This window comes from Artibeus jamaicensis, unplaced genomic scaffold, assembly GCF_021234435.1.
Source record: "Artibeus jamaicensis isolate MK-2021 breed Jamaican fruit bat unplaced genomic scaffold, CSHL_Jam_final contig_475, whole genome shotgun sequence".
Classification (NCBI taxonomy): domain Eukaryota; kingdom Metazoa; phylum Chordata; class Mammalia; order Chiroptera; family Phyllostomidae; genus Artibeus; species Artibeus jamaicensis.
The window spans coordinates 1,968,055-1,983,628 of record NW_026521852.1 but is presented as its reverse complement, the minus strand read 5'-3'; the positions used below and the strand labels follow the sequence as shown (position 1 = coordinate 1,983,628).

At 52.7% G+C, this 15,574-nt stretch overlaps 1 protein-coding gene across 2 annotated transcripts in view; it reads left to right on the top strand.

Moving 5' to 3' along the window:
* The window catches only part of RASSF5 (Ras association domain family member 5), a 70,868-nt gene extending 58,866 nt beyond the window's left edge, over positions 1-12,002 (top strand). For both annotated transcript variants that reach the window (XM_053667985.1, XM_037155344.2), the window contains 4 exons: positions 6,282-6,392; positions 7,291-7,588; positions 8,099-8,214; positions 9,642-12,002. In XM_053667985.1, the coding sequence (XP_053523960.1) occupies positions 6,282-6,392; positions 7,291-7,588; positions 8,099-8,214; positions 9,642-9,794 (678 nt within the window). In that variant the 3' untranslated portion in view covers positions 9,795-12,002. The remainder of the gene's footprint in view (positions 1-6,281; positions 6,393-7,290; positions 7,589-8,098; positions 8,215-9,641) is intronic.
* Positions 12,003-15,574: the final 3,572 nt, after the last annotated feature.

Genomic DNA, 15,574 nt, shown 5'->3' with positions numbered 1-15,574 from the left:
GGAAGATGGCACTAACATGTGTGGAACAATAATTAAACAATAAAAGGCAGCATATAATTAGATGCTACCTGTAGTCGTGTGGGCTATAAAGGCACATCCATAGGTCCTGGCAGTTGTGGATTTAACATTTGCAAGCAGCTCCAGAAGTCCATGACATGCGGTAATTTGCACCTTTGCTACCACAGGAATCTGAGGCTTAGGGCATGGGGCTGGTGTTTGGGAGTGAGTCCCTGAGCCAGTGAGTGAGCCCAACCTGCACCCAACCTGCACCCCTTCCTCAGCTAGCTTGTTACCTCTTCACTGGATAAGGGAGGAGAGTTAGCGAAACTCCAGTGAAATGATGAAGCCTTTGTCTGCTTGTGAAAAGTGTCCATTAGGTGAGAGTGATATTACAATAGGCCCATCACCTGGAGGTATGAGGAAATACACAGGAAACAGGACTCTCAGCGGAAGTATGATTCAGGAGAAAGGCAGAGACCAGAATAAACCTGTACATACCTGTCTGTATTTGGGAATGAAAACATCAGAGATCTAACATACTAGGAGAACAGAGAACGAGGAGACTGCTGTGGAATCTCATCAGGAGACTAAATGGAGAAATGGAACCAGTGGAGATGGGGGCTGCGCAGTCTAGGCAGGAGGAACTGCATAGACAGCCGCGGGGAGCAGAGCAGCAAACTGCTGCCCAGGGGCCAGATTCCATGACTAGAGTTTTACTGAAATGCAGCCCCGTTCCCCTATGGCTGCTTTGTGCCACAGTGGCAGAGCTGAGTGGCTGTAACAGAGACTCTATGGCCTGCAGAGATGTCACACCAACCATTCTCATTACAGTAACAATGGTTGGACTTTTCCCGGACAGACCTTCTTCGTATAGATGATCTGGCCCCACGCAGAAAGTGTTTGCCAACCGCAAGTGTGGAGGAAGGAGTGAACGAACTCTGAGCACTTATTCTGGAGAAGCGCTTATCCTACAGGGGTGGGACTTCACACGCCTGGAACGACAGTAACTGGACGTGCCTTTGCATGGGTTCGATCTTTTCCAAAGCACTTCTGTGCCTACGATCCCATTTCCTTTACCTTGGCATCAGTGCTATGTGGCAATAAAGGGTTTTCACCCCAAATTTACAGATGAAGAAACTGAGGCTCAAAGAGTTTCTCTCACTCTCTTAAGATCACTCAGTAACGGGGGTCCGAGCAGGAACTGGGCTCCGGGGTGCCAGGTGGACCCGACAGGCCCAGGTGCTTTTCCCGCAGAATTCAGCACGAACTGAAATCCCAGGTGCAGTGTCTGTTGTCCCCTCTAGCCAATGGGGGACTGTGGAAGTTCTTTGGGGGGGGTATTTATTATTTGTTTAATACTTAGTGCCACAGGCATAGAACAGAAACAGAAGTATGGTGTGAGTTGTTAACGAGTTTCAGTCTAGTTGGGAAGAAAAACCAAGATGGATGGTGTACTTTGAAGTTAATGTAAATAGATGCATGTTTAAGTGCCAGCTTTAGATGTAGGTCAGTTTTAACCTCGCTGGGGCTCCGTTTTTGCATCTGTGAAATGGGCATGATAATGGTACATTCATGAGTGCCTGGTACATAGTAAATAACACTAAGGGTGACCATTGTCATCATTCAGGACTGGGGTGATCAGAGAACCCTTGAGAGACGAAGGGACTGGAGATGAGCACACAGAAGCGATATTTTAAAAGCAGGAAAAAAGGGGGCTGACGAGTTCAAATACAGGGAGAGAGACATTTTTGGCAAAAATGGGGCTTGTGTGATCCCAGTCCAGGGAAATCGGGCACACATGTGCCAGAGGGCTCCCGCACCGGACGGTGCGTCTCCCCCGCCAGCTCCACACCCGGGGCCCCTTGCCAGGGCTTTCATGGGCTGCCTCGTGCAAGCCCGGGGAGACTCAAAGCCACGGGGTCCCCTCAGCTTAAGACTTTTCACATGTCATTTGATTAGAATGCATAATTAGCCTGTGTTTGTTTGCATTCTTCTAAAAATAAAGTAAAATTCAACTTATGGGGCGTCTGCTTGGAGACAGGCCCCAGACTGCCAGGGGATGGTACCTTTTATTTTCTGTTAAGGGTATTTTAATAGAAAAATTTAAGGACCACTCTCTCAGGGGGCGCCTCTAACTCCTAGTCCCCAGCCCCAGTAGCCTCGAGGGCTAAGCGAGGCCACAGCCCTTTCCATAGTTTAGGACGTCTTCTCCCGGCACCGTGGACGTGCCGGGTGCATTGGGAAAGGCTAAACCACCTGTTCCCAGTGCCTGGGCTCAGTCAGTGCAGATGAATTCTATGCCAGGTGCACAGAGATGTGTAAACCCTCAGAGACACCTCACAGGCCAAAGACCGTGTTTGTTAAATCATAACAGAGTGAGTTCCCCATTCCGTCTCTGTCTGGGGCCACCCCAGGGACCAAAACTCTCTCTGCCTGCTTCCTACCTCTGTGCCCATGGACAGGAACAGATCTTTCATTCTGAGGGCTCAAGAATCGGGTAGGTGAGTAGAAACTCGTGGCCCCAGGGTATCTGCAGGTTACTGTGTTGTTGCTTTTGTCCACACAGCAGACGCCTCCTTTTCGGTCAGCCCTTGGGGCATGGGGCAGCTGCAGGCCTCTTCAGTATGGGGGCCTGGAGCTCAGGAGCTGCCTGCAGGGCGTCTACACCAGTTCTCAAACACTGCTGCACATCAGAACCACCTGGGAGATTTTTTTAAGGTGCTGTGCCCAGGGTATGCCCCAGACCGGTGAAATGTCCAGCACAGAGCTCAGGCACTGTGCTTTTGAAGACCTCTCCCCCCAGGGGACTGTGTAGGCAGCCACATTTAAGAATCACTGCTCTAGACTCCATACCATCCCTTGTGTGGGAAAGGGTTAGTGGGCCCCGTGCTGTGGCTGGCTGACTGGCCAGCCTGTTAGAAAGGCGATTCATTCAGTCCACGGGTCAGACCTCGCCTGTCAGATCTGGTGTGGCGGCAGCCAGCCCAGCCCCCGTGCTGACATCCCGGGCTGTGAGGTTTCATGTCTTGGCCACACGGGGCTCCTGGCACTCCCAGGCGAGGCGGTGAGGGCGGGACTGCTGTCTCCTGCCTCAGTCAGTCCTGGAGGCGGTGCCGGTGTCACTCCCCTGGTTTGTGGTGGGAACAGGGTAGGAGAGGAGGGTGCTCTGCTGGAAAGGGGAACAGGAAGAGGAAGAGGAAGAGGCTGTGGGTTAAGCCAGTCCTGGCTCTTGCTGTGTTCAGAACCAGGCCTAGAGCCACCGGCCTTTGAAAGCCAGGATGCAGGGAGCAGTGGTTGTAGTTCATTCGGAAACCATGAGAGATCTTCTAGAGCTTCTAGAGTTTTCTTTCCATCAGTTAGAACTTTTTAGAACTTTATTTATTTAGTTTTAGAGAAGGGAAGGGAGGAAGACAGAGCAGGCAAGGAACATCTACAGTTGCCTCTTGTATGTGCCCTGATCGGAACCAAACCTGCGACCCAGGCACGTGCCCTGACTAGGAATCGAACTGGCGACCTTTCACTTCGTGGTACAACACCCAACCCACTGAGTCACACTGGTCAGGGCTCCATCATGTAACTCTTTTATGTAGATAAGTATGAGAAACCTATTTACTCTTGAGGAGAAATAGCCTGCCGCTTCAGAGACAGAAGGAATCAAGTGCGTAACAGTAAGGGGACATCGGTCTTTCTGACGGGAAGCTCCCGGGGGCAGGCAGGGTCAGGCCAGGTCCCACAGAGCTGCGCCCAGGGAAGGCATGAGAAGCTCCATTTTGAAGGCCCCTGGATTAAAGGACTGACAGCAAATTAAGTGGGTGCTGCCCACCTCAGGCAAACAGGAGATACCCTGTGGAGCGCTTCCCTTGGCTGGTCTCCCAGGGAATCAAGTTCCAGTTCCAGGGACCTGAGTGGCCACATAGGAAAAGGGTGGGCCCTACACCCTGGCAGCTGCATCTCGCCCCAGAGGGTGGGAGTTTCTTCTTGCCATCTTCTCAGGAGGCCTGGCGCTCTGGGGCCTGAGGCCTCTGGGCCAGACCCACTGGTCCAGCCCACCTTGGATGCAGGTTTCACAGGGCAGGTTACGTATGGGCCTTGGTTTAGCAGCTGCTCACCCCACGCTGTGGCCTGGGACTTTGGTGATCATTATGGTGCCCCTTTGGCAGGAGAGGCCGACCTAGGGAGGCTACGTAGGTCCCAAACTTGGGTGGACTTGGTTCTAGGCCCTACTCAGCCACTTACTAGCAGTAGAACCTAAGAAAGTCAGGCACGTTTCTTAACCTCTCTGAGCCTCAGTTTGGTAACCTGTAAGATAGGGAAGAAATAAGTAGTGTGTAAGACAAGGCACGTGAAAGCACATAGCACAGGACTGCTACTGTTGGGACCCTGAGGGGGAACAAAGAGGGAAGGACAGGCCAAGGGAAGATGCTGTCACAGAGAAGGGACGTCAACTCACCTCCACGCTGAGGGCTGGGACACCACACCAGTGCTCCTTGGTGGCCACAGAGCTTGACATTTTATCGGCTCCGTGGGACTGGAAAGTGAGAGGAGGAAGTAATGGCATGCTGCTGACTGTGAGGTGTCTCCCACGAGCCTGCTTGCTGAAGTGAGCAAGGCCAGGCCCTGCTGTGGGTGTCATTACGTTCAACTGGGTGTTGATGCGATGGCTGGTGGCTGCGAATTCCCCAACTGGACCAGACGCCCACTGGATGGGGTTGCGTGGTGTTAGGCAGGCAGCCCAGAGAACACAGTCGCCAGCTCCTCTTGGCCTCAGTTTCCTCTGTGCCAAATGAGAATGCTGACCCTCCTGAATCGGGTAGATTTCTAAGATCAGGCAGATTCTGGGTGACTTTTGACCAAACAACCTATTTATTCATTTATTACCCTGAACTGTGGCTCCTGTACTCCCAGCCACACTCAGACCACATGGAGATGAAACCCGGACGGCAGGTAACAATGAACTTGAGAGAAATCCAGGGGATTGACTGAGGGACAGAGTGGCTTGGACCCCAGAATTCACCCCTGGTCCCCCTCCACAGTGTGAAGAGCATTGACTTCCATCTCCTTGGCTCTATTCTTCCTTTATTTTCCCCAGTGGGGTGAGGGCAGGGAAGTGACAAGAAGAATAAATCGTAATGTCTTAGGAAGAACACAGAGGAGCAGAGCTGGAATTTTCCTTTAGTTCTGCACACGCCGACTGCGGGGCTTTAGGCAAGTTACCAGACTCCGAGTCTCAGCTGTCTGCTGTCAGATGGGACGATCAGCTGACTAGCGGAGTTTTGGTTCATGGGGACTGAATGAGATAGTGCACACCAAGTGCACGCACAGAGGGGCACTGAGTAGGTGTGGGTGTCCCTGGGCCCCAAAGAGGAGGTTTGCCCCTCAGTTACTGTAGAGGTCTGCAGCCCCTGCTCCCACCATGTCATGCAGTCACTTGTCCAATATGTTTACTTCTTCCTATGATGTGGGGCCTGAACTGATGGCCCTGTGCCCTTGGACCTCTGGGTCTCGGAGAGCTACTGTCCTTCATATGCTGGCATTGCTCACCTCACTGTCACCCCACCTCTCTTGTTACTTCCCCGAGATGGGTCGTGGCTTGCGTTTCTCTGCATCTCCTGCAGCACCTGGAAACATCTCCACAGCAACCCTTGGTCAGCCAATGCAGGTCTGCTGATCTGCCAGGTTCATTATCAGTACCTGTGGCCTGGGCACTTTCACTCTGTTCTCACCACAAGCCTGGGGGGTGGCATTGCTCCCATTTCACAGATGAGCAGACAGTGGCCCAGCCAGGATTGGACCTCTGTTCCCACCCTGAATCCATGCTATATTTTTTAAGTCCGACTGGCATGGCTTTAATTAATTTTAACCCTTAAGTTTTTAAAAGTGGAATCAATCAGAGGGCAAGGGTGTAGGGGAGTAATCTTTTCATTACTTCTCTTATAAACTCATATTTAGATTCTTCTTTGGAGTAAAACGGGCTCTTCACAAGGTTCTCTGTGAGTTGTAGAAACTCCCTCCGTTGTTTTTCCCGTACTCCCCACTCAGCCTGGGCTGCCGCAGTCAGACAGACGCAGGGCGAGGACCTTTATTCCTGCACCTGCAGTGGAAACCTCAGTCAGTGACGGTGACGGCTCCAGGTCTGGCACATAGATGCCTCCTGCCATTCCTGGCCTCTGCGTGGGGCTGCCGCTCACTTCTGGGTCCGAGGCCTCTGGGAGGGTGTGGCCGCTCCCCTTGGAATCCCGGGCACCATTGTACGCCCACCCTCACGTCTGTGTCTGTACCAGAATGCCTGCAGACCTGCCGAGGAGCCTCGGAGCCCGCCCACGCTGCAGGAGATCAAGCAGAAGATCGCCAGCTACAACAGCCTCGAGAAGAACTGCCTGGGCATGAAGTTGGTGAGTGGGCCTGCCCACCCGCGTCCCCCCTTCCCGCCTCCTCACACCCCACCCGCTCCGTGTCTCTTTCCCATGGGGCTCCTCTGCAGCCCCTCTGGATTCTGGGGCTACCCACCTGGACGGCCCCTTTTTTCTGGACTCTGGGGGCCTTGGGGATTGTGGGGGGCCGGTAGCCTGGCTGTCAGGGCCTCGACTTCAGAGAAATAGAATGGGCTTTAGAGTAAGATGCAGATCCAGCCTCTGGCTCTTCCACTTTTTCACTTGTGACTTTGGGGAGTTTTCTTAACTTCTCTGGGTTTCATGGTAAAATGGAGATATCAGTGCCCTTTGGGGAATTAAATGCTGTACAATGACCAAGGGCCCAGCACCACTTGGCCGCCAGGAAGCCCTGGACAAGTTCAGAAAGGCCATCTTCAGTAGGCAGCTGAGAGGTGGGGAAAGTAGGAGAGCCCTGCCCCCTGCTGGTGGCTGGCAGCAACTGGCTCTTTGGGGCTTCAGCTAGGTGCAGTCACCAATGTGAGTCTTGCAGGCTGGGGGTTTTGGGAAAAAGGCCACTCCAGAGCTTGCCCCTGAAAGTGGGGGCTCACCTAAGTCGATGAGCATCTGTCTGGTGGCAGATTCTGGGCAGGCAGCTGGAGTCTTTTTGGGGGAAAGGCCACAGCAGCCCCAAGTATCCTCTCTGGTAGCCAATGCTGTGGGCCTCCTCAGAGCCCACTGGGCACCCCTAGGTCAACCGAGGCAGGAAGGCAGTCAGGGAATCGGTGGGAGGCTGCCCAGGACGGCACGGTTACTAGGAAAGGCCTCTGCAGTCCGTGCAACTTGAGGCAGTTGCCCCAGTGGCAAGTGGGATTTGCAGGACAGACCTGGCCTGACCCTCATGGCCCCTCCCCACTGGCAGAGTGAAGACGGCACCTACACGGGCTTCATCAAAGTGCATTTGAAACTCCGGCGGCCCGTGACCGTACCTGCCGGGATCCGGCCCCAGTCCATCTATGACGCCATCAAGGACGTGAACCTGGCAGCCACCACGGACAAGCGGACGTCCTTCTACCTGCCGCTCGATGCCATCAAGCAACTACATATCAGCAGCACCACCACGGTCAGCGAGGTCATCCAGGGGCTGCTCAAGAAGTTCATGGTTGTAGACAATCCCCAGAAGTTTGCACTTTTTAAGCGGATACACAAGGATGGACAAGGTACTAGAGTGCGAGCTCCCCCGGACACCACCTTCCCCTTCTGCCTCTGCCCCCACAACCCACCGGGCTGGGGGAAGGGTGGCCCTCCCTGGGGACCACAGTGAGGCCATCTGCGTGGTGTCAGATCTGTGGAAGGCCACGCACGCACACACACACACACGCTGGACTGAGAGCCAGGTGGGATCTCGTGCTGCTCACTGTGCCCCTCACTCCGGGTGTGACTTCAGGAAAGCCACACCCAGGGCTCCCACTTCCCAGCCTGCGGATTGAGAGATGGGCCCCACTGCTCCTCATCTTTGACAGGTGACGCGAATGGAAACGTGTCAGCTCTGAGCAGTCACCAGAGATAAGGCGGATCCCCTATTTATTCCTGTCAGGTTCATCCCCTTGGGGTGGAAGGATGCCTCTGCCCAGAGCTATAACTGCCCCACCTCTGCCCAGTCTGCCCCACCCACGCAGGGCCGGCCCGTCTCCCCAGGCGAGCTCCTAGCCCCCTCTCTTGGTTTGCAGTGCTTTTCCAGAAGCTCTCGGTCACTGACTGCCCCCTCTACCTGCGCTTACTCGCTGGGCCCAACACCGACGTCCTCAGCTTTGTGCTAAAGGAGAACGAGACTGGCGAGGTGGAGGTAGGCCTGGGGCCCTGGGCTGCCACACCAACGTGGCCGGTGGGGCACAGTGGGTGGCTGCAGGTGGGCGCTGTCCTCTCTGCCCAGTGCAAGAGCAGCAGGAGAGTGACTTGTGGAAGTTGAGCTGGGGCGAGTGCCGGCCCAGGTTCAGAGTGTCAACCACACTGTCGGCTCCCTGGGGTGGCAAGTCGGGGCCTGGCTCTGGCAAGGTCTGTGGACAGACAGGGTTCCATGTGCTTTATTTTGAAAAACCCAGGACGGAAGGGTACTGGCAAACACGGCTTGGGCAGCCCAGGTTCTTTAGCTTCAGGGTGGCCTGAGGTCCCAGCCAGTGTCATTGGTGGGCTCTACTGGGCATAGATGGTTTTGAGCCTTTTGTCTCTGCCTGGTTCTTAACAATTGACAACACTCCCCCAAGGGGAGCTGTCCGGTTTGGTGGTGTTAACTGGGACCAAAGCAGACGGGCGCCCCCAGTGGCCTGAGATGCTTCGAAGGTGGACTCAAGAGTCCAAGGGCAGGGAAGTTCTCGGGGTGTTCGTCACGCAGTGTTCAGCGGAGGCCTAAGGTCCGGGAGGGCAGTCTGGCAGGTCGCTTTGGACATTTGAGGGGTCTAGGCAAGTGGGACCCTGTCCCTTCGCTTCACTTCAGCCAGGCAGTTGTGGTTGTTTGGAAAAGTTTTCTTCTGAAAATGTGTGAACCCTGCTGGCCCAGAGGAAAGCTCACAGGCCTGGGAATTGAGAGATCTGGGTTCTGACTCTAGCGCCGTTGCCACAGGCTTGGTGACCATGGTTACACTGCTTTCCCTCTGTGGAAGCTGGTTTTCTCGTTTGTGCAATGTGGGGAGGAGACCACGTAAACCTTACTACTCCTTTGTGCTCAAAGAATTTAGGAGTCAAAACCCATGGCCCCTAGAGGCCCAGCTCCTGGGTCACCCGGGAGGCCAGGTCCCGTCAGGCAGGCCTGGGCCAGCGAGGCTACCTCATTATCTGCTCTGCTGGCCACGGTCGACCCCTTCATTTCATGGCAGGTGAGAAAACAGGCTGTGAAGGGTGGTGAGCTCAAGGTCACAGGGTGCACTCGGGCTGAAACCCAGCCTCCCGAGTCTGAGCTCTCCTCCACATTCTGAGGGTCTGCGTGTTGGAAGCATCCCTCTTCAGATCTCAGCTGCTGCAGAGAGCACTTAAGGTTATTGATTAACAACATGGACAGGTGGCTCGTGGACTAGTAACTCTTGGTCATAAGCTACCAGGATTTGACACTTGGCTGCTAACATGACGTGGAAAACCCATGCTTTAGTCATTGCCCCCGCCCGTCCAGCAGCAGACCGTGTGCTGTGTGGCCACGAAGGCAGCAGAGTCCCTCAGGTCTGGGGACTTCTAACCCATCTCCTGTTCTATTTCTCACTGCGTCTCCACCTTGCTTCACAGTGGGATGCCTTCTCCATCCCCGAGCTCCAGAACTTCCTAACAATCCTGGAGAAAGAAGAGCAGGACAAAATCCAACAAGTGCAGAAGAAGTACAACAAGTTCAGGCAGAAACTGGAGGAGGCCTTGAGAGAGTCCCAGGGCAAACCTGGCTAACCAGCCCTGCTTCCTCTGCTCCCAGTGCCCACGGATTTGGTTTTTATTATTAATTATTATTTTGCAACAGACACGTTTTCTCAGGACACCTGTGGCGGATGCGCTGGTGCTCGCCCAGCAGGCCCAGACGCGGCAGTCTCTGAGGGGCGCACAGGTGCGCAGGGCCGGTCCTGCCCGCCTCCACGCACGGCCCGTCCGCAGCCTGCCAAGCAGCACTCCTGCGAAGAACGACCTTGCTGTCTGCAAGCCTTTCACAAACCAAAAAGTTGCCCTCTTGTCACCAAATTGGAAAATTCACACCAGCCAGCAAAGGAAGGGAAAAATGGATTAGAGACGTACGTTCTTTCTCTGGCTTTTATTCTTCAATTTCTCCTTTACTTGCCACCTACGGCACCTTTATTTATGATTTGAAAGTGGTAGCACATTCCTTCAGCCGGTCTGAGCTAAGCTGCTGAAAGCAGGGTAATGCTGTAAAGGGCTGTGCCCCGCTGGCCCCTGGCGCTCAGGCAGGAGCGCAGAGCTGGGCTCAGCTCAGAGACTTGCAGAGAAGCTGCAGCCTGGGCCTGGCCCTCGTCGCCCCAGGCCGTGCACACAGGAGCCCAGAGGCATGTGTGTAGTGCTTCACCGCATCTTTGTCAACAACTGTCTGTTCTTAGGTTACAACTTTATTTAATACTGCCATCATCCTCGAGTTTCCACTAAAAGGAAACCAGCTATTTACCATTTTCAAAGTCTCCTGTGAGTATGGAAATCAGGCAGGCAGAGAAAACCAAACAGCTTTGCCGAGAACTGTGTCCAAGCCGTTTCCAGCCTTCCCCCAGCCAGTGCCGGGGAGGGCTCGCCTGCCACAGTTTCCCCGGCCTCCAGCTCCGTCTCTCCTCCAGCGGCCAGTGGAGCCTCCAGGTGCTGCCAGAGCAGCTGCCTCGACCACAGAGGGGGAACCTCCAACTCTGCCATCTTGGAGTCCTTTGTGTTCTGAAGCATGGACCAGCCCGGGGCACTGTGCTCAGTGGGCTGTGGGGCTGGCCTCTCTGCTGACCTCCTCCGGACCTCAGTGCCTTTTTGTTTCCAGAGAGACAGAAGCAGGGCAAGTTTGCTGAAGCTTTGCCGCTGGTGTGTTGCTGCCGGGCAGTGAACTGCTGTGGTGCGGGAGCCGGGCCTGGAGAGCCCTCCCTCTAAGTGTGGGGCCAGGGTCAAACCTTCCTCCCATGGAGGGGCCTGGGCTTCGATTCCCATACACAATGTCAGACCACATTAATAGGATGGATCAGATTCCTGACTCTCCATTTGTCCTGGTTGCTTGTTCTGCTCCAAACTTAAAAAGTAAACTAGCCAAACAACTCAACCAAGTCACCAGACTGCAAAGACACTTCAGTGCCAAGGTAGAAAGACTTTTAACTTTTAAAGCAGGGCAGGTTTTTCAATCCAGCCTCCGAGAGACCATTTCTCCTATGCCCTCTGCCTTCCCCAGTTCCTCTTGGGTTGGTCCAGGCCTAAGTATCTTCGTGTAGCCTCAGAAGCCCCCTCCCAGGCACCTGCGGAGCCCGCGCCCTGGCCCTGATCGAAGAAGGAACACTGGCCTTCTCCCTGCAAACCGTGCATGTCTTCATACAGCAAAGGCAGAACAGGCTCGAAGTCTGGGAAGGCTGTTCCAGCCACAAAACCCCGGTGGTCGGCCTTCTCGTGCTCAGCCTCATCACTTCCCTCCCTTAGACTCCCCCTCCCTGGCGAATGTTAAAGGGAGCAGGCAGAGTCCTCCTCCCGCCCCCCCCCGCCCCGCCCCCACGCTGCATGTCTTTCCCAGTGATAGAAGGCTCAGCTCCCGCTGCCACTGCTGTGAATGCTGCTGTGAACCTCCTTCTGACGGGGGTGGCTATTTTATTTTTGAGAAGGAAAAAAGTCATGTACATATATATTCCACAAAGATGTATAACTATATATAAAAGAGATAGAGGTGTTTATGAAATAAGAAAATTACGGGAAAACACAGACTTTATGCAAAGCGCAGTTAGACCCAGGACTGGGCCTGAGGTCCAAGCCTCTGGAAACTGTGGGTCCAGGACCCCTGCCTTCCCAGAGGTGGGTGAGGCTGTTGGCAGTGCCTTCTATCGTCCTCTTGTCCCGTGTGTGTTTGTTTTGAGGGTATTTCCTCTTTCAGTGTCTTACGTGGGTTTAAAAAAAGGTAATAAAAGCTTGTTGCAGAAATGACTCCGACTGGAGACCCTTTCCTTGAACTTCACTCTCGCGTGGTCTTGGGAGCCTGGATGGAGGGTGGGCACTGAGATGAGCACATGCCCCTCAGCAGAGTTTTCTTTGGCCAGCAAATGGCACAAAAGCTACCATTTAAATAATCTTGAGAAAACTGTCCAAACATGTGGGCCGGAGGGTGCTGCCTAGGTGGCCAGCTGGTCTGCAGTCCCCCTGAGCAGGTGAGGAAAGGGGGCTCATTACAGAAAGACGCTGAGTCGGAAGAAAGGTGGGGCTTTCTGGAGCTAAGGATGATCCAACTCGTGACAGGCTACTGAGGTAAGCAGGGATTCTTCTCTTCCTTTCTTCTGCTTCCAGTTCGTTCTTTTTTTTTTTTTTTTAATTCAAGCATAGTTGACACACAACATATTAGCTTCAGACGTACAGCACAGAGATTTGACATTCATATGCTTTACGGAGTGACACAGTAAGTCTAGTAACCATCTGTAACCACCCCAAATCATCACGATGCTATTTTCTGTAGTCCCTGTGCTGTACGCTACAGCCCCATGAATTGCCTGTTTTACAACTGGAAGTTTGTAAGCCACTGCACTTCGCCTTTTCGTCCATGCACCACCCCCTTCCCTCAGGTGGCCATTAGTTTGCTCTATCTATGTGTCTGTTTCTGCTTTGTTTGTACTTTTTTCTTCCTTTAAGATTTCACATTTATGTACATCTACAGTATTTGTCTTTGACTGATTTGAGTTAGCATGATACCGTCTAGGTCCATTCATGTTGTCATGAATGGCAAGAGTTTGTTCTTTTTTGTGGCTACTATTTAATTGTATTATATCACATCTTCTTTATCCACTTGTCTGTTGACGGACACCTAGGTGCTTCCACATCTTGGTTAGTGTGAATAGTGCCGCAGCAAATGCAGGGGTGTGGATGTCTTTTCAGCTAGTGTTTTTGTTTTCTTCAGCTAAATACCTGGAAGTGGGATGGCTGGGTCTTACAATAGTCCTTTTCTTAGTTTTCTGAGAAAAATCCATACTGTTTGGGAGAACAGTACGGGTTAGTTGCACCAATCTACACTCCCACCAACAATGCATGAGGCTAACCCCGGACTGCAGACCTGGCCTGCAACCCAAGCCTGTGCCCGGACCAGGAATCAAACTGGCGACCTCTAGGTTTGCAGCCCAGCCCATGGGTCCGCACCAGCCAGGGCTGCTGACTTTTAGATAGAAGCCATTCTGACAGGTGTGAGGTGCAACCTCATTGTTGTTTTGACTTGCATTTCTCTGATGTTGAGCATCTTTTCACATGTCTGTTGGCCAGGCGTGTGCCTTTTATTTCTTACCTAGATTTATTGTTTCACAGATGTTGTCTTTTTTAGAAATTGAAGGCAAAATCCTCTGCCAACAAGATTACAATTCACTCTATTGCAGTACGTGCTTCATTAGAGTGGTCTAGAACCAAGCCTGAACTGTCTCCAAGGCATGCCTGTGTTTAAAAATAAAATAGGAATATGATTGAAAGTTTAAGATTGTATCACCTGGAGGAAGAGAGCGAGACGAGGTGACGAAAACAGTCCCTTTAGCCCGTCACTTTAGCATTATCTCACTTCCGTGACAGGAACATCTTGGTAACCATGGAAATAACCATGTAAAAGTTACTCAGAAGTTGTTCTCGCCTGCCCCCCAGTACTGACCACACATAATGCAGTGAACGGGGGACCTTGGGCTGCAGGGGCTCTTTGGTGCTCATTCAGTTCACTCCCTACCTCCCTGCAGGAGAGAACGTCCTATACACATTCCTGAAATTATCCAGAATGGGGCACAGCTGTAACACTTGTTCACCTCCCGGAGTTCCAAGAAGCCTGTCTTTGAATAAATATGCCAAAACCTAGAAATGAACCGGTTTCTGTTTTTCACTGAAACTCATTGGGTTACAACATGGGATTGAGTTCCAAGTTCAAAAGTTTGGCTGTGATAGAGACTATTTGGTTTAGCACATAGAAAAAAAGAGTCCATCATACAGCCTAACTCTCCCCTGCCTCCTTACCTGTACCTTTGTGGTCGCAAGGAGGAGAGGGAGGACGACTCGTCGCAAAGGCGTATCCATCACTGGGGGAACCACGTGAAGCACAGGTCTTGACAGCACTGTGTCATAGCAGAATCTGAGTTAAGCCACAGCTAAGTGGATGTTCATGTAAGACTCAGTCCACCATTTACTGGCTATGTGACGGTAGCAGGAATTAACAAGGCAACACACAGCTTCTCTGTGCCTCCAATCCCTCCAAGATTGTGCAAAACAAACTGTGTCTGTGAAAGACCTTTGTAAAGCAGTGCGTGTTACTTGCAATCACATAAGGACCGCATTTCATCACTGCTCTACACGCTGTGCACCCTCAGACCGAACTGCCCAAATGTTGTTGTGATGTGGTCTCGTCTGGGGTCAACTTCTAGAAGCCCCTCAGTCCCACATGCGCAGGTCGGCGAGATGGGACCAGTCAGACGAAGTCTGTCCACGGTCGCAGTGCAGAGGCCTGTCATTCTGGACCTAACGGCAAAAGGTAGGAGGCGTCGCACGGTTTCATGCCCATCCCCTTCTTTTCGAGCCCAGATGGATAATGTGTAAATACACTGTCAATGTTTTCAAGTCTTTTTTATCTCAGTTTCTTTCAGTAAGTGAGATGAGAAAGAAAAAAATAAGTAAATGGAAGTGTAATTGTTTGTGATGGTAAAACCGAGAACTCCAAAGGGGATCGGCTCAGCCCTCACTCCTTCCTGTTGCACAAGGAGAGCTCCGGTCACAGAATTGACTTCCGGGGCCTGAGCAGGGCCCAGAGCAGCGGCTCTGAACCTTCTGGGCAGCAAGTGACCCCAGCGGGAATTGGATGAAGGCCTGGTAACCTCTCTTGGGAAAATCATCAAATAAAATCTTGTGTACCACACTAGGGAGTTCGTGCACCCTCTGAAAACCATCAAAGACCCCTTCCATGAGCCCCATTACCAAGGTTAGGAAGTCTAGGGCTATAGAATGCATTTGTGGATAAGCCTTCACTGTGAGGAAGCCATCGTCTTGAAGCCACGTCACAGCATATACCACTGCTGTGGCAGCGTGCTGGTGACGAGGAAGGGTCACTGTGCGGAAACCCGAGTCCTCACGTTGTTATTCTCTCCAATGTCTGTCTAGGTTGTGTTGCTGCAGTTTGGGGCCAATCCTTGCAGCTTTTGCCTCGACTGACGACAGCCGCTGGGTTCTGCTCTCTGCGTGAATAACCCTTTAGAGATGGGAAGGATCTACTTGGTTGACCTGTATGCTCATTCCTAGGAGGTTGACCACGTAGTAGGAACAGAGGAGCAAGAGGCTGTGGACTACTGGCAGAGGGACTTCGAAATAACAGGAAGCCCCACCTGCCTGAACTTCGGATGGGCTGTCTGGCCCTGAAATCCGGGAGGAACTAAAAACACTGACACCACAAGAATGAAGGAGGCATGCCGCGACAGCCTCTTCGGTCGGTTTAAAATGGCTTCTGACTTGAACATTCAGTACATTTTAGCTAAGTGGAGGAAATGAGGGAAATCAGA